Raw genomic sequence first — 23506 nt, 5'->3', positions numbered from 1 at the left:
ACTTGGGATGTTACATTTGCTCTGCAAAACTATTGAATTCCCTACACCATATTGCTTGATATTGTGTAAATCTGAAAGTCTGGTGTGATCTGCTGTTCCATTGGGAATTAGACGGTTGCAACTTACCGCTTCGTGGTCGGCGGCTACGTGCGCAAGTGTGTGGAGTTGCGAATATCTTGCAGGGTTGAGAGCTGTTGCATTGGCGACATGGACCAATCGAGAGATCTCGTTGCATCATACAAGTTATCATCCACTTCACCAAGTTACCTCCACTGCAATCACCCCGTGATAATCATCACCACCGTTGCTTACTGAGAAGATCGGGCCACCCCTTATCACCGCGTGCCTACTGGTATATCTGTGCGCTCAACCAAATAAGGAAGCATACTAGTTTTGTCCGTGTGAACGCATGTCATTTATGGTTAGACATCCAGTGATTGTAGCACATGCTCTATGATGACATCATGCACATTAATATCCTTTTAAAAAAATTAAAATCATATAACTTTTGCACCAGATGTCGAAATTAGGATCGGCTTTCACGTTTGAATTCCTTGCGGTGAGCTCTTCAAAACTAGATCTCATTTCTATGTATTTTGATGAAGTTTTTTCTAAAACAACTTCTACGTGCGACAAAGCAATTATAATGCGAGATGGTGAAACTTTAGTGTTGGGGGAAGAAACTTTGCTGCACAGCGTAAATCTACATTCAAAACGAAAGTTGCATTGCTGAACGCCAAAGTTGCTCAGCCATCCGTCAAAATTTATTCGGTGGGCACCAAAATTGTTTCGCTGGATGACAAAATTGGGCCGTCACAAACCAAATTTGCTCCGTCGAGTACCAAAGTTGCTCCGCATGACACTAAATTTGCTCGGTCAGGCGCCAAAGTTGCTCTACAGGGTTCGAAAACTGCATCGCCGGGCACGAATGTTCCTCTGCGGGGCACTTAAGTTGCTTCGTCGGACATTCAAATTGCTCCTATGGACATCAAAATTGTTGTCGGGCACAAAAGTTGTGTATCAAAAAGTGTTCATGTTTGTTGCATACCAAAGTTGCTTTGTCGCACACCAAAGTTGTTTTGCTGCACAATAAAGTTGCTCTGTCGCGCATCAAAGTTACTTGTTAAAAAAATTCATCGAAACATATGAAAATATGGTCTAGTTTCGAAGCTCTCATCGTACAGATTTTAGAAGTGAAAACGAATTGTAATTTCGCCACACGGTTCAAAAGTTACAGTTTTTTTAAAAACCACACCTGACATTAGCTAGCCTACCAGCCGCATGCAACAGCCTGTGTCCGGGACGTCCGTGTGGCACGCGCCCCGCTCGTAAGATTTCAGGCAATTTGTTTACTCTTGAAAAAAAGTAAGATGAAAAAAAATGAAATTACTCAACAGAAAGAAACACTTCCATACACAGGATCACCGGCCGCTCCATTACTTGTAGTTGCCAGATTAACCGGTCGATCAGCTGCCACGTGAAACCCTACCATGCCGCCCGACCCGAGCCTCTTCTGATCGTCATCGCGCACGGGCATCGCGATCAAGATGCTGAAGCCGATGCTAATGCAAATGGCTTCGCTTATCATATTTACATCTCTCGTTCTTCAACTGGAGAGTCTTCTCATCGTGTAGAGTTCACCTGGCACTGGTGTGAAAAGCTCAAAAGCCGAGGAAACGCAAGTACATCAACCAACACCCAAGAGCACGGAACGATTGAATGATTGATTCTAACTGGCAAGTTCACGTATCCTGGCGGCCTTCTTGGCCCGTCTCTTGAGAAGAACCTTGACCCGATCGACGGCGAGCTTGTGCATCCTGCCCTCGACGCGGGCGGGGTCTCGGCACTCCATGGCCCTCCTCACGGCCAGCTGCTCCAGCATCTCGAGCCTGCGCCTTACCGTCTTCAGCGCCAGCTCGGTGCGCGCGCTGTCCTCGAGAGCGGCCCGGATCCGATCAAACATGTCCTGGTACATCTCCTGGAGCACCTCCAGGCACTCGGGGTCGGGGAAGAGTTCCCGGAACTCGCGCCGGCCGCGGGGCGGCGGCGCGGTCTCCGGCTTCTCGTACTGCTCCAGCAGCTCCTCGGTGCGCGTGACCGTGGCCACCAGCTTCGTGTACGTGGTCTCGAACTCCCACGACTCCCTGAACGGGGTCTTCGCGGCGGCGGCATCGGCGACGGCGGGGGAGTTGGCGCGGCGGCTCGTCGTCCTCCGGTCCTCCGAGCGGGGCCTCTTCGGCGCGCTGCTGGGGTAGTCGGCCGCGACGACGGTGGCGGCGGTGCCCTTGCGCTTGGGCGCCGCTTGAGCACGGTGCTCTTCCGGCCATGGCTCCTTGCGCTTGGGCGCGTGAGCATGGTGCTCTTCCGGCCATGGCTCCTTGCGCATGGGCGCCACTTGAGCACGGTACTCTAATTCCGGCCGTGGCTCCCTCGTCGCGCGACGTCTCGGCAACGAGGCGCGCTCGAGCTCCGTCGGGACCGGGAGGTACTTGACGAACTCGCTGAGGAAGTAGCTGCGCGGGTGGCCGAAGATCTCCAGGGCCCGCCTGTAGATTTGGTTCAGGTCCCTGGCGTGGCCGGCGTCGAAGATGAGCTCGAGGAGGCTGTCGTAGGCCTCCGGTTTCCTGCTTTTCACCTGACGGAGGAACCTCCGGACGTCATCGACGACGGCGGGCGTAGGGCAGCGGTCCCTTCTGGGCCGCGTGGGCGCGGGGTCCTCGCGTGCGGGCCCCGGCGCGTCCTCGCCGGGGAGGAAGACGGCCAAGCCGCGGACGAGGTCGGGGTATCCGCGGAGGAGCGCGTACGCACGGTCCTTGACGGCGTTGGGACCGGGGCCCGTGCCAGCGGCGTAGCCCCGCAGGAGGCTGAGGAATTCCTCGTAGACGGCCCGAGAAGACGCGAGCTGGGCTTGTACGAGCAGCAAGAAGGACACGGCGGTCTTTTCGTCGGTCTCCGGGAAAGTATACGGGCGCTGCGCCATGGCGCGCGGCGGCTCGATCGCCCGGGGCAGCGGCGACGCGGGAGGGAAGCTGGCGTTTCTTGTGCGTGCTGCCCTAGGTTCTCGTGGTTCGGGTATTTATGCACCTTTCTTGAACTTTTTTTTTTACACGACCGATCGAGTAGTTCGAGTAGGACTCGACGGCCGAAAAGGATCTGGAGTCCCCTGTGTGCCGGGAACGTATCAGGTGCAAATGACATAACTTCTGCAAATCTGCAAATTTTTGTTCCAAACCGTCGGATCATGTGCCACTGGCCAGATTGAAGTCTCTCTTCCCACCTCAATCACTTGAAGCAGTTTTGTCATATAACCCCCTGCACGTTCGGCTCTTCTACATTCATATGGAGATTTCATTGGAGTACAACTTTCCAGATTCGGTACAGATCGACCTGGAAGCAGGCCACAGATGTTGGTTCTTGTTATTTTATGAAACTCAGATTTGCATTGTTGGCCATATATTCTACCAATAAATCTATAATCCATCGAGAGCATAAGCAAATCATTGAGTGAATTTTTCTTCACAAATCTAGCCTTTTCAGATTTACATTGGAACATGAACGGGCAACTATGGAAGGATTAGCAACAAAATTTAATGTCAAACCAGATCAAGAAGAACTCTGGCATTCTCACTAGATCAAGGAAAAATAACAAAAGAAACAAACAAATATAAGTGTTCCTCAGAGACGATTTTGTTCTCATATAACATCAAAAAAGAAGAAATATTAAGTTGCTTCCAAGAACTGGACAACACAGATCTGGGACGTGTATACATCGGATGATTTCGACGCCTACCAAATCTGGCATCGAGGAACGCGGTGGCATCCAGATCTGGAGGTGCGGAGTGTTGAATACACCGGATTTTTCGCAGGTGCTGCAGGGTCCTCCGTCCATGCAACCTCAACTCAAATATGAAGTGGAGTTCGCTGGGAGAGGAACATGGGAAATTGAGGACTGAGATTCAGATGTTCTGTTCGGAGAGAGAGAGAGAGAGAGCTTGTGGAATTGTTGGTGAGGGACGCAGAATGAGAGGATGACGTTATCCTTGGGGCTTTATGAAAAATGGGCGAAGGTGGGGCGGGGAGTGAAGATCCTCACGTTGGTACATGATCTGACGGTTCTGGTTGAGATTTTCAGATTTGCAGAATCTGTTGCGTTTTCACGTGATACATCCCCCCTGTGTGCCTGTGGTTTCGTGTGTCCCAGACTTGTACTCCACCTCTCGGCTCTTCGGCTCGTCTATTTGTGGACGTACGTGTTGGAGTCGGGCGCCGGTTACACCTAGGGAGGATGACTTACGTCAACTTTATACGATGATGACTGGGAGTCGATCCGACGTGGTGATCAACTTCTGAACGCTGATTGAACAGCTTTCTGTTCTGAATGACTGTTTGCATTCTTTTCATTTTCTTTTTTGAGTAAGAGTGTTTGCATTCTGAAGAAACCATAACAGTTCTCCACCAAAAGGACAAGATAGCATACCGAATTTTCCATATGTCTACTATTCATGATCACAACATATACATAATCTCATATTTTTACATCGCCTGGCGCAAAACCAATCAGTGGGTACAACAAAGGTGCTTGCTGCAACAGTAAAAATGTCGCTTGCAACAAAGAGGGACAGGTCGCTGCGCGGATGGGGAAGTCTCCGCGGCGTACCCTCTGAGATGGTCGAGTGTTCGTACAGTGATAAGACATGAGCTCCACCAATGAGTACCCTGTAAGGTCTTAATTGCATCTCTTATATTTTGTCCCCTGAAAAGCTTGGCGATCGGAGGGGATTTGTTGTTGACTTAATCCCCTCTGATCCCCTTGAACACTCTTTCCCAAAATTACGGTAGTCCAAATCTTTTGGATTTCAGGCCACATGAGTAGGGATTCATGATAGCATGGAAGGCGAACAGAGCACAATACTTACTGGATCATATTCGTAGACAATTGCATGGAACCAAATATTCAATAAGGGAAAAACTCATAACAGTTCCACCAGAAGGGCAAGATAGCATAACGAATTTTCCATATGCCTATTATTCGTGATCACAACATACATAATTTCTCCGGTTTGTACATCACCTGATGCCAGTCCAATCAGTGAGTAGAACAAAGTTACCTGCTGCAACACTCTTACAGTAAAAATTCCAAACAAGGAATTGGCAAAACTAATCTCTGTTAAGCTTCATGCACTAGCCACGTCAACACCCCCTCTCACGTGTGACGGGAAGACGAGAAGACAAGTCAACACGTGTAGAGAGGCAAAGAGGCAGCGGGAGGCCGGGACCACACGGCAGTAGGCTGCGAGAAGGGGGGATAATTTTTTAGAATAAATTGTGAAAGCCAGGATTTGAACTCGAAACCTAGGGCTCTGATACCATGTTAAGCTTCATGCACTAGCCACTTGAACCAAAAGTCCAAACTGATGGAACGGGGTAGGCAATCTACTTATACACGTCAACACCCCCTCTCACGTGTGACGGGGAGATGAGAAGACAAGTCAATATGTGTAAAGAGGTCAAAGAGGCACCGCCGGGACCACACGACAAGAGGCTGCGGGGAATTTAGAATAAATTGGGGATTTTAGAATAAATTGTGAAAGTTAGGATTTGAACTCGAGACCTAAAGCTCTGATACCATGTTAAGCTTCATGCACTAGCCACTTGAACCAAAAATCCGAACTGATGGAAAATGCTAGGCAATCTACTTATACACTTCAATAGAACGGTTGCCCAAGCTTTGCCTGCCAATAGTTGGATTAAAGACTTGGCGGGTGATATGACTATCGACAGATATATCTTAAGTGCTTAAGTAGTGGGAGGAGATTGAATCCGTGCTGAGATCTGAGGGTGAGCATGACAGAATCTCTTGGAAGGGTGTTGCATCCGGAGTTTACTCTGCAAGAGGCACCTACAAGATGCTTTGTCAAGGAAATACAATTTTCACCAAGTTCAGGCCAATATGGAAATGCGTTGCCCCTTTAAGGTGTAAAATCTTATGCTGGCTTGCACTAAAACATCGGCTGTGGGCATCTGTTCGCCGTCGGACATGGGCTGCAAGATCTACCCGATGCTTGCGTCAGTTGTCTACAAGAGGAGGACAATGTAGATCATATTATTACCCAATGCCTATATGCGAGAGAAGTGTGGCTTGGAAGCCTTCAACAAGCCGAGCTGCAGAACCTCAACTGGGCAGCACTCTTGAAAAGTTGAAACTGACAGACGAAGATTCGACAACCTTACTATCATAACAAATCCAGACGTCTAATGCTAGTTCTGCACATTACTTAAATCACTACTTCCTCTCTTTTCAAAAAAAAAAAAATCACTACTCCTTCTGGTCCAAAACAAGACTCGCTCCAATTTAGGAGTCGCGCCAATTAAGTCGCAGTTCTTAGGCATGTTCGGTTGGCCAATCCAGCTTGGGTGCAAACCATGCCTGTATGGACGGGCATAACTGAACAAACCCTGTTATGGATCGGAGGTAGTAGTTTAAACAGCCAGCACCTACTCTCCACCCCTTGCGCTATGCCGCTTCCTCGTCCTGCTTTCCTCCCAAAGCTGCTTCGCGAGCCTGGCGAGCGCTTTTGCGTTGCTCCCCGCCCCAGGAACAACCACATACTTTCCTGTCTCGACGTCAACCCTTGATACGGGCTGATCAAGCATCCGCTCACCAATCCTTATAAGCTCCTGCATGTTCTCCGGCGTAGCCACGTCCACAGTGGCCGCCGCGCCCCGGAGCGAGTTGTCCTGGATGCGGAGGTAGTTGGCTTTGCGGTGCAACCACTGGAAGAGCATGGAAGCCTGGATGTCGACGATACCGGAGCTGGCCTCCATGAAAATGTTAACGATGGGGATCAGCCACCTGATGGTGCCCCACCGGGAGGACTGCTTTGCCGTGTAGAGACCATGATCTGACGATGCCCCGGTCCCGATGGACACCACCCGGAATTTGCAGTCCGTCTGCTTCGCTGGGTACATTTTCTCCTTGCCGTTTCTCATGATGTTGTTGATGATCTGCATCATGGCAATTAATGTCTGCACACACGGGAAATATAACAATCAAAGTCAGTGCTCTGCTCGGCACGTATAGGCGCATCTTAATACCGGACGGACTTTTACCGGATTGTTAGCGGCGACACCGCCATCAATGAGATTGTACTCGCGCGTCTTGCCATCGGCGTCACTGGTCTGGAAGTAGTGAGCTGGGAGGTAGGTTGGAGCAGCGGAGGTGCTGATACAGACATCCGAGAGCAGTGCGTCCTTCAGAGGCATGTTCTTGGCCTGTAAACCATATAAAATTTGTTTATTTGTTTATCCAGAGGTACAAATTAGTCGGTCAATACTCCATATGAGCCAGGATCAATCCCATCGGTCTCTCGCCCAAAATATTTTGAGGGTAGTCTAAATCTAAACAGCAACAAGCTAAATTAGAGTGAAGCTCAAAAAAAAACTAAATTAGAGTGTGTGTCTGTGTGTGCACAAGCAGGGGGGTTCGACATGAGGTTAGAAACAGAACATGTATGGAACAAGGCAGCAAGCACGGCTCTACATAGGGTTAGAAAGGACACATGCATGGAACAAGGCAGCAAACGCTGGTCTACATGGGTTAGAAAGAAAACATGCATGAAGCAAGGCAGCAAGCAGGGTTCTACATGGGTTAGGAAATGTGGAGCAAGGCAACAAGCAGGGTTGCCTTCTCAGCTTTGGCCATCGATTATGTAAAAGGCTATGGCCAGCTGTTTTTTATCATTAGGGGCTGATAAGATAGGTTTAGCTTCACTGATTATTAGTCATAAAACCCTGAAAAAACAACTAGCAATAAAGAAATTCCCAATTTTTTGAGGTCAGGCTTGAACACAACTGCCCCTTAGATCTGCCCATAATCGGATTGTATATTGTAACATACATCGTATGTGGAGAAGATGATGGGATGGAGCAGCTGGATGTCGAACGTTGGTATCACAATGTTGGTGAGCGTATTGCGCACCCTGGTGTTGCCAAGCATGCTCTTAATCTTGCTGCGCAGATACTTGCCATCATACTTCGGGCGCATCAGCGATGCCATAAAAGAGATGAACGTGCTCGTCCTGCCAAAATCAATAAACTCCCCTATCAATCACTTATTTCCATTAGCACGTACAGTACATGAAATTATAACAATCCAATCCATGGGCACAGTTATATACTAGTATCTTCTTTTATAGAAGAGGCATTTTCGCCCATCTTTTGATTGAAAGCAAAGTCTTTTCTCAAAAACACATGGAGAAAACAGCGAACCAAAAATACGCCTACAATTTTGCAAGAGCTATGCAAGATTTTGAAGGAGCAGAAGCACTACGGGCACGATCGGACTCCCGGGGACGGGGCACAGCAATCCGTCTGGCGGATGCGGGCAGTGGCAGCAGCGCTTCGGATGGCGTCACCGAGGACCGTCCCCTCGCTCGATCTGCCCTCCCCCAACGCCGCCATCACCACGCTTTCTCCTCCACAAATCATCCACTCCACCTCGCGCCGCGCCGCAACCTGCTTGGGGCCGCCGCCCCGGCATCCGGTCTCCACCGCTTCGAATGCAGCCAGAGGACCCCCGCCCTACGTTCGGGGACGGGGTCCGCCGCCACTGCGGCCAGAGGCGGCATCAGCGGAGGCGGGGATTGGCGACACGCCGACACGGGAGCATTTTCGGTGGTATCTCAACATTACAACAAGTAGTCTAGCCAACGCAGTTTTTCTACAATGGCGTGGGTGTCCCTGGCTTCTACCGAACAAGTTTAGCTTCTACCTACCTACCCCCACTGAGGCAGAAAGGGGACAGAAAGTCAACGACCTTGCATGCATCAAATTTCTCCTTCGTTCCTCTCAGAGTTATTTTTCTTCTCGATTCTTCATGCCCCTCACCTAAAACCTCTACATCGCCCCTCAAATCTTTAGCTTTCAGTAGTTCATAAATCAAGCTGCTTTATGCTGGCTCTCAACCAAAATGGATGCAAAACCCAAAATCGATTCTGGCAATAGTTTTGGTTCTGGGCCCGTGCATAGAGACTAAGAGTCATGAAGCATGAAGGGATCACCTTTGGGGGAAGATAGCCGGGCCGTTCTCGATGTAGAACGGGTTGATGTCCTTGGCGGCGAAGAGTGGGCGGTTGTCTTCGCCGGGTGCGGTCAGCATCGCTGCGATGAGGCCACCCGTGCTCGTGCCGGCAATGCAATCAAAGTAATCTGCGAGCCTTGAGTTAGGCCCGTCAAGATCCTGGAGTTTGCCTTCGAGGTAGGCGAGGATGGTACCCGGTATAAGGCCCCTTATACCACCCCCGTCGATGGTGAGGACATTCACCATCTGCGCCGGCGTACCCGGCCGGGCGCCGCGGCACACGTCCTCAAATCCGCCGACTTCAGCATGTGCGGTGGTTCGACCGAATGAGACGTTACTTGTGGCGGCCGGAACCGAAAATTGAACAATGGTGATGGTGATGATGAGTAGCGGCACCAGAAGGCTGCTTGCTGGCACGGAGAGAGCCATGGCACGCAGACAGAGAGGATAATGTTCGGTGTGCCAGCCACCTTGGTCGCGGCAGTCCTATGCTGGCTTATATAGATTAGAAGAAATTTGTTGCCGTCTGGTTCATTTAGCTTCGATCTGGTTTGTTGGACCTGTTCCAATACTTGACGGCGGAGAGGAGAAAGCGACAGGGAGGACCGAAAATGGAGGTTGGATGCAAGAAATCATAGCGGAAATAATGAGGCAATGATTAGGCTTGTCCAGCTGTGCACCCATGCTTATTTGTTTTCCTTGTGCACATTTTTATTACAGTAAGTTATTATTTGATGATTAAGTCGTTCAAGTTCGGTCGGTAAGATCGACAAGGAAGAGCCTTAACGGAGAAAACCACGTATGAAATACTTTGTCCGTCTCCAAATTAGCGGCACTATTTACATTAGCAACCTCGTACGTGGAGAAGATGATGGGATGGAGCAGCTGGATGTCGAGCGTATTGCGCACCCTCTTGTTGCCAAGCATGTCAACATTGGGACCTGAGCTCAAGGTATATATTTTACGGGCCAGGTTAGTTTAAATGATTGTGGTTAGATTACTAAAGGATATATGTATTTGGACTTGTTGTTTAGTTCAAAGTGCAAACATGATCAAAATCCAATACAGAGGTGGATCAGGCGTAGCAAATTTTTGCCAGAACAAATATATGAAGATTTGCGTGGACAGCAACTACCGATCGAGGTCCTAGACTGTTTCTTAGGTATAATACGTACGTACGCTGAGCTAAGAACGATGTCGCCACAGGCAAAGTCTTGCCTCGAGCCCTCGACCACGCGTACCAGAATTAATTAAGTTATGATATCTCATACTTTATTAGATGGTGGCCAGTTCTGCTAGAAAAAATAGAAATATTTTATTTGCCGTGCATATTAAGAAACCGTGACGCGATGAAGAAAATTGATTTATTTGCCGAAGACCAGGCACCACACGGGCATGATCGATTGAAATTCCCCCAATCGATCTATCAACAAATACACATTACGTTGGTCTTTTCTGCCCTTCCTCTCTTCTAAGCCTCTTCATTGCTTTTCTCGAAAATCAATAGTTACCTGGTTTGCGTGGATCAGGCGTAGCAAATATTTTGCCAGAATAAATATATAAAGATTTGTGTGGATAGCGACTACCGAGGATAAGTCCTAGACTGTTTCTGAGGTATAACACGCTGAGCTAAAAATGATGTCGCCACGGACAAAGTCTTAGCCTCCGACCACACAGACCAGAATTAACTAAGCTAAGGAAACCTTAAGCTAATATCTCATAACTTTATTAGATGGTGGCCGGTTCAGCTAGAAGGGATATGAATATCTTATTTACCTTGCAGGTGAAGAAAACGTGACATGAGAAAACTGCTTTATTTGTCGAAGACCGGGCACCCTATATAAACACGGGTATGGCTGATTGAAACTCCCCCAATTGATCTATCAACAAATAGACACTACTTCGTTATGTCGGTGATTTCTGTTATTCCTCTCTGCTCAGCCCTAGCTGTCTAGCATTTGTTCGAATCTTTGCCATTTTTCTCAAAAAAAAAGGGATATCTCGCGTCCCCAAAATCGAAGATTCTTTGTTGCTTTGCACCGAAAGCAATCATTCGCGGCAGTTATCGTGTTGTTGAGCTGCAATCTTGTGTGGCAACACCTTGAAGTGAAACTTCACGGAATCGGGTTGCCAGAGAGCTTTGGGGCGGCACTTCAAAAGGCTCCGCTCAACTTCTAAGTATTGTAACTTGTAAGTGACCGCCAGGGAGTCGTTGGATTGACAAAGTTGCGCCCAAGTAGATGATACGGATCAGATGATGTCTGGCTGAGCTTGAGGATAATGTCTCTCCCCTCGTGGCTCCACCAACCAACCCCAAAGCTCCCTGGCGGAAGCATTTAACCCATACCATGGGTTTTTTTTTAGAGCAAGAGGGACATCTCATCCCCGCTTCCATTGATCAGCTCAACGAAACCTAGCCAAACACTTGTGATTTTTGGAGCTCGTGTACCATGGTTACCCTTATATATAGACCATGGTGAGTTTTGGAGCTCTTGTACAATGTGAATGCCCAACTGTATGTTCGTTTTTAAGTTTTAACCCTCACCTTTGTGCCCTTTCAGGAGAGTTTCCAGATTCCATCGGCTAACCCGCTACATACCTTACTACTGAAGTGCGACGTTTCATGAAGCGCCATGCCAACCTAATGCGGATTTTTGGAACATAGGTACTGTTAAACCCGATTAAACTTATTTCGGTACTAAGTTACATAGTTATCCGACAATCAAGTTATTCAATTTTTGGGAGGGGGAGTTTCCTTTGGATTGTTTATTTAAAACTTGTGATTTTTGCCTAAGTTACATACTTTTAAATTTGGATATGAAAATTGGCACACACATATATATGTGCGTCCTCTACCCGCAAATTCTATTTTAGAATTTTTAGAGCACCAGAATACAAATTTTGGGCCGGCAAGTTATAGGATTCATGAGTACCCATGTCCAGTTGCGTATTTTCGATGCTAACCATAGTCGATGTGCGGAATAATTAGTCTACATGATGCTCTGATATTTGACTAGTAGACATAATCTGCTGGGAGAATGCTCGTGCTATCCTGTAAGCTCACCCTTAAGGTGAGAAACTAAGACAAAGGTGTTAGTAATTAAGCTTCGGAATGTTAGTGTTTCTTAACTGTTTATAGCACTGCTTGCTGAAAGTAAATTCGCTTTGCATAGAATTGTCAAGGTAATCAAAAAACACACTATGTAGCATTGTGTTGCAAATTTAGAATTGAGCACAACTAACATGCTCAACTCATGAGATCAGATGGCAGAACCATCACAGAACCACTACAACTCCTTTTTACTTTCAATTCTAAATGGAAGTGAATTATGAGGTTCAGACAAGTGCTAGTTTATACAATGAAGAGTATATATTTTTACATGAGGATGTGGGTAGACAGATCTTAGGGCAACCTTTACTTGTTTCCAATCTCCATGAGCAGCCAATCCTTCCTCATGTCCATTGGGAGCGCCATAAGAGATTCAAACTGGCGATCATCACGGGTAAGAGTACTGTAAGCTCTTAGAATATCAGCACGGGCCAAGTCAGGTATGTCTTGGAGTGCCTTGAAGATTAGCTCAGAGGAAGTTGACTTGGTCACTTGCACATGCGCATGCACAGCTGAATTGCTTTCTCCAAGCGGTGTGATAAGCGCATCATTTGTTCGCTGCCTCTTTACAACCTCATTGCCTTCCAGGTAAAATTGACTGGATCGCATGTCAGCACTACCTTTCCTATTTGTTTCAGAAACATACTCTGCTGCTACCTCCTGAGAACTCCCAGCAGCAGTCATTGAGCCTTCTATCACTGCATGGTCTTTGGAGCGTGTGGCAATAACGTCATCTGAGCATGTGGCACCTTTCTTTTGGGGAACCTCTGCTGCTACCGCTTGAGTCTCAGCACCGGTCCTTGCACCTTCTATCGCTGCATGGTCTTTGGGGCGTGTGACACTCATCGCATCTGAGCATGTGGGCCCTTTCTTTGGGGGAACCTCTGCTGCTACAGCTTGACAACTCTCAACACCAGTCCTTGTGACTTCTTTCGTTGCATGGTTTTTAGAGCATTTGACGCCAATTGCATTCGGGTGCTGAACAACTTTAGCCTTGTAGCATGTGGCACTTTTCTTTTGGGGGACCTTGTTTTCTACATCCTCCATCTGCCTTAGAAGGAATGGACGCAAAATGGCATGAAGCTTCGAAAGATAGGTCCTCCTTTCCTCTTCAGTTTGTTGTTCCTCGCCTTCTTTGCCAGAAAATTTAAACCTTTAAGAAAATTGTTGTCAGCTAGAGGCGCAAAATCAAATTTAATAAAGATAATTTTTAGCAAGCAACTTCAGTGTCTTCGTGTAACAAATTTGACACATAGTTCAACTGAAATACATGTAGATTGTTGTGAGATATAGATATGAATGCTGCTTGATTCATCGGTAAGCATTTCAGCAAAGATAGCATATACCATGGAGATAAGCAAAATACAAAGTATAAAGCTATGATAATATTTAATTGATATAATATATTTAAGTATGAGAGCTAACAATAACCAGCAAACAAGAGTTAATAGCATGCACGTTTGCTAATCCAGAAATTTCATTTCAAGTATTGTGCTTCAGGGAGGTGCGATCCATGGTCGTGCGGGAGGAGGAGAGCGCCGCCTTCGACGCGCTCGACGACTCCGACGACCCGTTCGAGGAAGAGGATGGCGTCCCGTGGGAGGAGCCCACACACGTCACCCGCAAGCGCGGCCGGAGGGCTGGGAAGAAGGTGGCGGCGCGGCCGTCGCGCCCGGTGCGCGTTCCCGGCGCCTACGACGACTACCGCGGGCTGTGCCTTCTCTGCACACAGCCTGGCCACCGCGCGGCGGAGTGTACCGTCGGGCCGGTCTGCCTGCGCTGCGGGGAGGCTGGGCACATGGCGAGGGAGTGCTCGCTCCCCCGCCAGCCGAGGCCTCCGTCGCCGCCGCCGGAAGCCATGGAGACAGCCAGGCAACGTGGCGACGAAGTGGGCCGCGGCCGTAGGGTGGTTGACGGCGCCGGTGACCACCGCGCGCGTGCGCCGGAGGTACACCAGGCTGCCAGGGATGTGCGCCGGGATGCTGGTCGCAGGGTGGTGAGGAGACGGGTTGACGCGCCGGCCAGGGCTGCAGCTGCGCCGCGCCGGGCCATGGATGCGCCGCGGAGAGCTGACCCGCCGCAAAGGGCTGCCTTTGGGCGCCAGGTCGCGCAGGTGAGCATGGTGGTCGCGGCTGCGGGCGACGCGCGGGCGGTGGCTCCTGTTCCTGTGGGGGAGAGGGCCGTCGCGCCGGTGTTGCCTCAAGCGCGCCGTGATGAAGGGCCGCCGCGGCCAAGACGTGGCGCAGATGGGCAAGTGGCCCCCTTGGCGCTGCGTGCGCCGGCGGTGGGGGGCGAGCTGGCGCGCCGCCCTGCGCGCGCGGCCTGCGTCCTGCCAAGGACTGTGGAGATCGACGAGGCGGAAGCGGCGCTCTCCAATGCGCTGCTTGCTGTGATCGTGGGGGTGCGCCGCGCGGTCACCACGGAGGAGGTGTCTATGGCACTCGAGGACATTCACCGGCTGCCGCCGGGGAGCTTCTCCGTCCACTGCCACCGGCCGGAGGATTTCCTAATCTTCTTCGCCACCAAGGAAGTCCGTGACAGGGTGTTGCGCGAGGAGGTGATCGCGTCGCCGTTTTTCCGCTTGCTGCTATGGCCATGGGCGCGTCGCACGCACGCTGCCTCCGGTGGCCTCTGTGTGCATGCGGAGATCGAGGTGGAGGGAGTCCCTGCTAACGCCTGGAACCTGGCCATGGCGGAGACGATCTTGGCGCCGGCGGCGTGGGTTGAGCGGCTCCACCCGCTCACCAGGAGCCGCGCGGACATGGGGACGTTTCGCTTATCGGCTTGGTGCTTGGACCCTGCACTGATCCCACGGGAGGTGGACCTGCACATCGTCGAACCCGATGAGCCGCCGTCACTTGAGGACTTGGCGGCGCCGGCACAGGCGGTGATACCACCGCATATCAACACACTCGCATACCCGCTGCTCATTCACGTCACGTCGACGGCGGACTTCCGCCGCAGCACGCCGCGCCAAGGCCCGGGTGATCGCGTGGTCGATGGCGATGGGAGCACGCCGGCATGGCCGACCCGCAGACAGTACACGTATACCAGGGGGATACCTGATGTCCTTCCAGGTAACGGAGGCGGTGGCAATGGTGCCGTTCACCCTGCTCCTTCGGGGCATGGAGGGGGAGGCCATGGCGGGAACACACGAGTGCTGGCGTCCGGGGCAATCGTTGGCGAGCTAGCCGTCGACCAGTCACGGCGCGTCAAGAGGAGGAAGCGTGGTGGACGCAAGGTCCGCGAGCTTAGGGCTCGCGCCGCCGCTGCCAATGCCGCCGGCGAGGAGACCGTCGTTGAGTTGGCCGCCATAGGCGCCGACGATGATCAGGTGGTGGCTGCTGAGAGCGCCGCCGCCGCCATGGACGATGGGCGTTCAAGAACAGGAGACGGAGGGGCAGCCGTGGGCGCCGCGGATGATCGGGTGACACATGGTGAGAGCGCCGCCGCTGCCGGTGCTGTTCGGGTGGTGGCTGCTGCGAGCGCCGCCGCCGCGGATGACGTGGGTATCGGCGCCCCGGTGACTGCGTGCCATGCACCGCTGCATGCATCGGTGGACCTCCTGGTCCATGGCCCGGCGCAGCGGCCCGTGGACTAAGTCATGGTCGCACAACGGGCGGTCGTGGAGGACGCGCGAGTCGTGGTGGGGCCTCTGACGGATAGCCCAGCTTTTCCGGTCTTGGAGGCATCTGCGGCTGTTTCAAACCTGGCGGAGACGGACGGTGGGGCCAGTGGGGGAAGCTTCCGCGTTGGTGCATTCACGGTGTCGTTTCCCGCCTCGCCGCGTGATTTTTCGGCCAGGGAGCCCCCTTCCCTCCAAACGCTGGATAGCGTGGCAGGCCCGTTCGTGCCGCGCATGCAGTTGGGCCTGGAGGCCTTTGCCAACCTCGACTCCCCAGTTGAAGCCCACCAGGACGGGCCGTTCGGGCAGGAGGTTGCTGGGCCGTTCGGCCAAGATGATGCTGGGCCCGATGATGTAGACAGGGCGCGCTGTCAAGCCCTGATACTGTCTGCTCCCCCCTCGCCGACTTTGGAGGCTGCTAGGGTGGTGGAGACGGGTGCTACTGAGGTGGGTGTGGGTGATGACGAGGCGGTTGATGAAGAGATCGTGGTAGACCCACCCCCTTCTCAGGAGGAGACCGGGGTACCCCTTGCCACCTCTCCGTCGACATGCCGCTTTGCCTCACCTCCGTTGGTGTTCCAGAGAGCGCGACAAGCATCGGCACCTAGGGCGTCGGTACCTTTGGCGCGACCACGAACTTTGGGGGAGTTCCTTGAAGCCGCGAAATCGCGCTCGGACGCTATTCTACGCACCCCAGCTGTCAGGCGGAGGTTGGTTGAGCTGAACTTCCAACCGCGTCGTAGCTCAAGGATCGCGAAGCAGCCTGGAGGGATGGATGCTGAGATGAGGGCGGTGCGGAACCTGATGCGCAAGCTTGGCCTTCTCTCTGGGGATGAGGCGCCTACAGCGGCCGCTCTGGAAGCTTACCACAAGATGTATGAGCTTCCACTCACGGATGATATGATTGAGGCGATCGCGGAGTTCTACGGATGGACGCTCTCCTCGATCAGAGGGTGTTCCCCCCCGCTGTTGGGGATGTCGGGTGGTCGCCTTGTGGCAGCTTGACCCTGTCACGGGTCGCTCGGGTGCTGGATGAACGTTCTAATGTTGTACGAACCAAAGATTATGGTGGCCAATGTGCGAGGCCTTAATGATCGCGCAAGACGGGCGGGTGTTAGGAGTGTAGTAGGTACTACGGGTGCGTCTATTGTGTGTCTCCAGGAGACAAAGCTAGCGGTTGTAACCCCTGACCTTGTTGTGGAAACGCTGGGCGCGGACTTTGATGCTTATTTCTGCTTGCCTGCGTCTGATACTCGGGGTGGGGTGATTGTGGCCTGGATGAGCAGGGTGGTGCAGCTTGACAGCGCCCACATAGGGGATAACAGTATCACTGCCAAGGTGGCACCTTTTGGGGGGCACCATGGTGGTGGCTGACCTGCGTATACGGACCACAAGCTGAGGCTGACAAGATCGCCTTCCTGGATGAGTTGCGCGATATCCGCGGGTCCCACCAAGGCCCCTGGGCCCTCTGTGGGGACTTTAATATGATCTATCGGGCTGAGGACAAGAACAACGGTAATCTCAACCGTAGGATGATGGGTAGATTCTGCCGCTTCTCGAATGATCGCGAGCTCAAGGAGATCTACCCGCACGGCCGCCGATATACTTGGTCCAATGAGCGCGAGACTCCTACGCTAGTCCGGCTCGACCGAGTCTTTGTCACGGTGACGTGGGAGGAACTCCACAGCGAGCTGCAATCTACGCTGCTTGGCGACGGTGGTTGCGGACCATTGCCCCCTCCTCCTCGACCGTACTACACGGTCGACGGGGCGGAAGAGGTTCCGGTTCGAGCGGTTCCGGCTGAAGCTTGATGGGTTCAGCGAGGTGGTTCGGGACGCTCGGGGGGTGGTTCGGGGGACACGGACCCCTTCGGAAGGCTCACCGCTAAGCTGAAACTCACGGCGCGCAAGCTTATGAGCTGGAGTGATAAGAAGGTCGGTTGTGTTAAACTGCAGCCGATGATAGCGCGGGAGGTTGTGTTGAGGCTTGACATCGCCATGGAATCCCGACAGCTCTCCCACGATGAGCGTCGTCTCCGGGCGCTTCTCAAACAAGCCTACCTAGGGCTGGCTTCCCTAGAGAGAACGATGGCCCGCCAACGGGCAAAGATTGCTTGGCTGCGGGAGGGGGACGCCAACACGGCCTTCTTCCACCGAGCATGCTGCCTACGAGCGCCAAAAGAACGGGATTCACAGCTTGCGGGTGAACGGCGCGGTTATCTCGGAACCAGCAGCCATGGCCGAGGCTACCTTTACTCACTTCGAGGGTCTGCTTGGCACGGAGGTGGAAAGGACGCACTCGCTGGACTTGGACTTCCTGGGCTTGGCCGCGGAGGACCTCTCCGAGCTGGAGGCGGCTTTCACTGAGCATGAGGTCTGGGACGTTATCAGACACCTACCGCCAGGGAAGGCCCCCGGACCTGACGGGTTTACGGCCGAGTTCCTGCAGAATTGTTGGGATGTGGTCAAGGCTGACTTCATGGAAGCCTTCGACAAGCTCTACACGATGTGTGGGCGCGGATTTCAAGGCCTCAACCAAGCCTTGTTAGTTCTGCTGCCCAAGCGCCCGGATGCAGGCGGCGGGCCGACTATAGGCCGATCGGTCTAATCCACATCTTCGCCAAGCCGGTGGCAAAGGTCCCGGCGTCTAGATTGGCTCCCCGGATGGACTCGGCCGGTGGACAGCAACCAATGCGCCTTCATCCGCAAACGGTGCATCCATGACAACTTCATGTTGGTTCGACGGATCGCCAAGTTCCCCGCACAGGGGAAAGGAACCGAGGGTGATGTCGAAGCTGGATATAGCGCGTGCTTTCGACTCAGTATCCTGGGGTTTCCTTTTGGAGGTTCTCCAGAGGATCGGGTTCGGACCACGTTTCCGGGAGCTGGTCTCCTTGTTGCTCGCCACTGCCAGTACTCGGGTGATGCTCAATGGCGAGCCAGGCCCCCCTATTTGGCATCGGAGGGGCCTGAGACAGGGTGACCCCCTGTCGCCATCGGCCGTTTGTGCTGGTTATGAACTCTCTCAACAAGGTGCTTGTTAAAGCTACTGAGATGGGTATCCTGCGACGGTTGGCGCGACGGGAGCTCGCGACTTCTGTGTCCCTCTATGCGGATGATGTGGTGATCTTCTGCCACCCGGATGAGACAGACCTGCGTGCGGTTCGAGGCATCCTGGAGCTCTTTGGACAAGCCTCCGGCCTACGCACTAACCTCGCGAAGTGCTCGGTATCCCCTATTGCCTCGCACTGACGCTGAAGCGGCTGGCGCTGCGGAACTCATGGAGTGTCAGTTAGCGCCTTTCCCGGTGAAGTACCTCGGCATTCCCCTGTCCACCAGGCGGCTGTCGGCGGTATCTTTTCAGCCCCTCCTGGACAGACTGGCTGACAAGCTGCCGACGTGGCGCGCATCTATGATGCCGCGTGCTGGGCGCTTGACGCTGATACGGGCGGTGTTGGCGGCCATCCCGCTACACCAGCTCATGGTACTGGGCCTGAACAAGAAGACGCTCAAGCAGGTCAACAAAATCTCGCGAGGGTTTCTATGGCTGGGTAAGGCTGAGGCTAATGGTGGCAACTGCCACGTGAATTGGGCTAGGGTGTGCAGACCGCTTAATCTCGGAGGGCTTGGAATCCCAGACCTTGAGCGAACGGCCACCAGCCTTAGGGTGCGCTGGCTTTGGAGGATGCACACAGACCCCCTGAGACCGTGGCGCGGGCTGGACATGCAGTTCTCGAAGGTGGAGCTGGACATCTTCGCAGCTTCCACCGCGATGGTGGTGGGCGATGGAGAGTCCGCCCTCTTCTGGGAGGACCGGTGGGTGGATGGCAGATCCATCAAAGAGATGGCGCCGGAGGTGCATGCGCTGGTACCTAAGCGACGCAGGAAGGTGCGTACGGTGCGCGAGGCACTGTTTGATCGCACTTGGATCTCAGACATAGTGGGAGCGCCGAGCGCCCTCGCACCGTGGCGATATGTGCAATTGTGGGTCGGGCCGAGAGGATTCCAGCTATCGGCGGAAGAAGATAGGATGACCCGGCTGTGGACGACGGATGGACGAGTACACCTCCCACACATGCTATGAGGCCCTTTTTCGGGGGCGATCACCTCGGCATCTTGGGAGCTAAACCGGAAATCCTGGGCGCCTCCGAGAGTCAAGTTCTTCATATGGCTGGCCTGTCTAGACAGGTGCTGGACAGGGGAAAGGCTGGCGCGTCGGGGCCTCCCGCATGCGCCCGCCTGCCCGCTCTGTGATCAGTCTATGGAGACCATGACGCACCTCCTCACTGGATGCTCTTTCTCCGAGACGATTTGGTTCGAGGTTCTCTCGTGGATCCGATCCACGTCGGGACCTCCGGATGGGGGCGACTTCGTGGAGTGGTGGTCACCGGTGGTGCGTACTACTCCCCGCCGGCTGCGCAAAGGTACCTCGTCGCTCATCATGCTCACGGCGTGGTGGATCCGGAAGCATCGGAATGCTGTGATCTTCGACAATGCACAGCCCTCGGTGCCTTCACTCTTCAGCGACATCGGGACGGAAGCGCGGCAATGGGCGGACGCGGGAGCCCGGGGTGTCCGCCAGCCTACTCCCCTAGATTAGGGTCTTGGGTCGAGTTGTACTGCGGGGTGTTGGTCTCTCTTCGGAGGGGCATGTACATAACTAACTCTCTTTATCTATCAATGCATCGAAACGCAAGTCTTTTGCGTTTTCGCGAAAAAGTATTGTGCTTCACAAAGGCTAGAATTCTCGAATTTACAATAAGAAAACAAAAATAGTTTATATGGCAATAGAGCTTCTGACCCTTGCTATGTGGCATTGTAGGACAACAGAGTTTCGGAACCTCGTGATATATAATTATTACATACAAGTACAGGAAAACCGTTGCAAGAGTACTATTCGAATAGTGAAATCGATACAATTATGAATTTAGGACAGATAGTGCATAGTAAGAGAATTTGTATTCCCTAATTTAACAGATCCGTTTGAATTGGTGTAACCACAATAAGTATCAAGACCATTCTAACTTAACAAGTCAGGGGAGATGTCTTGGCTAGAACCACCATCAGCATACCCATTCTGTTAGATCCATATAAACTAGCCCAGGTTATCAATACAACAACAGGCCAATGGCAGGGAAAACCTTTCTGAAGATAGGTAATATTACACAAGAAAATTCAGGCAACTATCAATAAATGCCATTTGGCCTCATAACTAATGGACACGAAGAGTTCTCCAGCTCACAAAATATGAATGAAATGAAGAACATCATGTAAATGTGCATAAGATACAGGGTGATCAACGGTTTGAGTGTTAACTAGCAAATCATACCATGAATCAAATTCCTCAAGACATGAGAGCACAGGAGGCAACGCAAACTTCAATAGCGACCGCAGATCTGCTAGGCTCTTTGTAGAATGTGACCTTACCAAAAGGAGCTTATTATCCACTGGCCGGTGCTTTAACTTCTCCAATATTTCGTATTCCCACTGCTTCATTTGATCACTCTGGAAAAATAAGTATGGAACAGGCATATAAATATAAAAGGGAGAAACTATAAAAGGAAAATAATATGGGCTCGTGTTTTTATATCACCTCATCCAAGACAACATATTTCCACTTATAATCAGCAAGCCATCCTTTGTCTAACATGGCCGTACGATATGTAGTTAATATGATCGGAAAATCAGGGCCAACAGTTTTGTACACTAACTCTCTCCTCCAGTTTGCCCGACTGTTTTTATCTCCAAAATAAATCAGTTTCTTCATAGTGGGGAACAATCTGAAACCAAGCATTTCCATGTAAGACATCAACTAACAGTGAATTCAGCGTAACTTTAGAAACTTTACCTTATCCCTTTCAACCAGTATGAGATATGACTCGAGGGCTCGGCCGTAACTATCATGTATGGACCGTGCAAACCACTTTCCTTGAGATGAGCAAGAAATAAAAGTGTCTGGAATACTGCCCCGAATTCCACTGGATCCTCTATTATCCCATTTAGCCCATTCTGCCACAGAAATTTTAGCCACTTGACACCCTTTATCAAGTAAGGCTTCACCGTGGCACCAGCCATTGATGGAATAAGCCTGTCTTGCTCTTTTTCCCACTTTTCTTCTTCTGTGAGGGCAGCTTCATCAGCAGTAGATTTTGTAAGTACTTCCTCAAGGAGAAGTTCTGAATAGCGCTGGGTTTGTGTCAGGATCTTATCTAACGTGCTGAATTCTTGGTTAGGATCAAAAGCAGGTCTCTCAGATTCTGCCATCTTCACACAGAAGAGTCAAATCATTGGAGAACCTCAACAGGCAAAATACAGAAATTGCCCCAAGGAAAGCGAAATTACCTCATCCATCCAGGACTTTTTTTCAAGAGATCACCTCGTGCACCACGGATGTAGAAGGATCGGTAGCGTTGGCAGAGGCAGCTTCAATCTTAGCTTACCCCCATTCGCCACAACGGTCACCAGTCCTTCAAACATAAATCAGCAGCAGATTAAACCCCGAGAAACAGCACCACAAATCAGCAACCAACTGAAACCCTAACCAACACCATTTCATCATATGCGTACCACCCAGACTGCAGTATACCCAAACAAGCAAACAAGTAGATGGAAACACATAGGTTACAAGACTTTTACTACCTCCGTCTAAAAATAGGTGTCTCACTTTTGTCTAGATAAGGATGTATCTAGATGCATTTTAGTTAGAGATACATCTATATCTAGATAAAGTTGAAACACCCATTTTTAGACAGCTCTAGGCAATATCCTTGGTCTTTCAGGGGCCTTACCCCAACCACTACCATCGGGGGCTCCCCAGCTCCAGAGATAGCGCCCTTGGCGGAGGCGGAGGAGGGAGGGTGTGGGGAGGGACTATGACAATGGGGTCAATGTTCCCCCTATCGCCTCGGCGGAGACAAGAGGGGGTCGGTCTTCCAAATCACCACCAGATTAACTCCGACAAAAGAACACTCCAAATAAGTGACCATATGAAACTCTAACTAATACCACATCGTCAAATTTGTACCGCATCATACCACAGTATGCCCAAACAAGCAAACTAGTAGATCAAAACACATAAGTTACAAGAAATCTAGCACATATTGCATTCTAGAGCTAATTCACCAACATTTTCTTTAAAGAATATGGTGCAGAAATAGAAAAATATTTCGCAAAAAACCTTTTCCACGAGCGAATCCTTCATAAGGAAAGGTTGCAAAGACCATATCTTGGGATTTCTCTTTGCAGAAACAGCAGATGAACTAACCAGATATTATAAAATGCATGAGAAACTAGGGGAAAAAGAGGGACATGAGAGGCAAAAGAGAAGTGGCCTGAACATTGAGAATGGGACTCCAAAAGGGAGAGGGGTTTTCAGCACAGAGAGTGCCAACACATGATTCTTCTGTCAACACAATCCTGATCACTCATGACCAACACTCACTGCTTCACTACCAGTAAGAATTCCCAAAACACAGTTCCTTTCCCATTACAGCAGCGCAGCACAAAGGAAGATGTCGTTAAGGCTCTGTTTAGTTAAAATAATTGAATTGGTATGCTGGAATAAAGTGTAAATTTCAATTCACCCTGGAATGGAAATGTGCTATGGTTGCAATTTTGTTTGGACGCATAGGATTCGTTTCTTCTCAGCATTTGCACATACCTGACAGAATTTTTTTATGTAGCCTCACTGTTGT

At 51.3% G+C, this 23506-nt stretch overlaps 2 protein-coding genes across 2 annotated transcripts; both read right to left on the bottom strand.

The window, feature by feature from the left end:
• Positions 1 to 6421: 6421 nt before the first annotated feature.
• LOC124688428 (patatin-like protein 1) lies at positions 6422 to 9325 on the bottom strand. The gene is made up of 4 exons (XM_047222111.1): positions 9060 to 9325; positions 7898 to 8078; positions 7111 to 7272; positions 6422 to 7005 (listed from the first exon to the last, which is right to left on the bottom strand). Exons 1-4 carry the CDS (start codon positions 9323 to 9325, stop codon positions 6496 to 6498), a joined length of 1119 nt encoding a protein of 372 aa, XP_047078067.1. The 3' UTR covers positions 6422 to 6495.
• A 3169-nt stretch (positions 9326 to 12494) lies between these two features.
• On the bottom strand, positions 12495 to 22271 carry LOC124690713 (ATP-dependent DNA helicase DDM1-like). The gene is made up of 5 exons (XM_047224065.1): positions 22155 to 22271; positions 21661 to 22076; positions 21406 to 21592; positions 21142 to 21317; positions 12495 to 13341 (listed from the first exon to the last, which is right to left on the bottom strand). The coding sequence occupies exons 1-5, from the start codon at positions 22161 to 22163 to the stop codon at positions 12495 to 12497; spliced, it is 1635 nt and encodes a 544-aa protein (XP_047080021.1). The 5' UTR covers positions 22164 to 22271.
• Between the last annotated feature and the right edge of the window lie 1235 nt (positions 22272 to 23506).

This window comes from Lolium rigidum, chromosome 2 (assembly GCF_022539505.1).
Source record: "Lolium rigidum isolate FL_2022 chromosome 2, APGP_CSIRO_Lrig_0.1, whole genome shotgun sequence".
Classification (NCBI taxonomy): domain Eukaryota; kingdom Viridiplantae; phylum Streptophyta; class Magnoliopsida; order Poales; family Poaceae; genus Lolium; species Lolium rigidum.
Note: the sequence above shows the minus strand (reverse complement) of the source record. Positions and strands in the feature narration are given on the sequence as shown.

What these genes read in the sequence shown, in the direction of transcription:
- LOC124688428 (XM_047222111.1), bottom strand. Translation starts at nt 9,325, where the DNA reads ATGGTGAATGTCCTCACCATCGACGGGGGTGGTATAAGGGGCCTTATA. An exon ending in CCGGCTATCTTCCCCCAAAG is followed by an intron (nt 8,079 to 9,059) that starts GTGATCCCTTCA and finishes TGATTTTGGCAG; the next exon opens with GACGAGCACGTTCATCTCTT. An exon ending in TCATCTTCTCCACATACGAT is followed by an intron (nt 7,273 to 7,897) that starts GTATGTTACAAT and finishes TATGGTTTACAG; the next exon opens with GCCAAGAACATGCCTCTGAA.
- LOC124690713 (XM_047224065.1), bottom strand. An exon ending in TACTGGTTGAAAGGGATAAG is followed by an intron (nt 21,593 to 21,660) that starts GTAAAGTTTCTA and finishes GCTTGGTTTCAG; the next exon opens with ATTGTTCCCCACTATGAAGA. An exon ending in CTTGAGGAATTTGATTCATG is followed by an intron (nt 13,342 to 21,141) that starts GTATGATTTGCT and finishes ATTTTCTTAAAG; the next exon opens with GTTTAAATTTTCTGGCAAAG.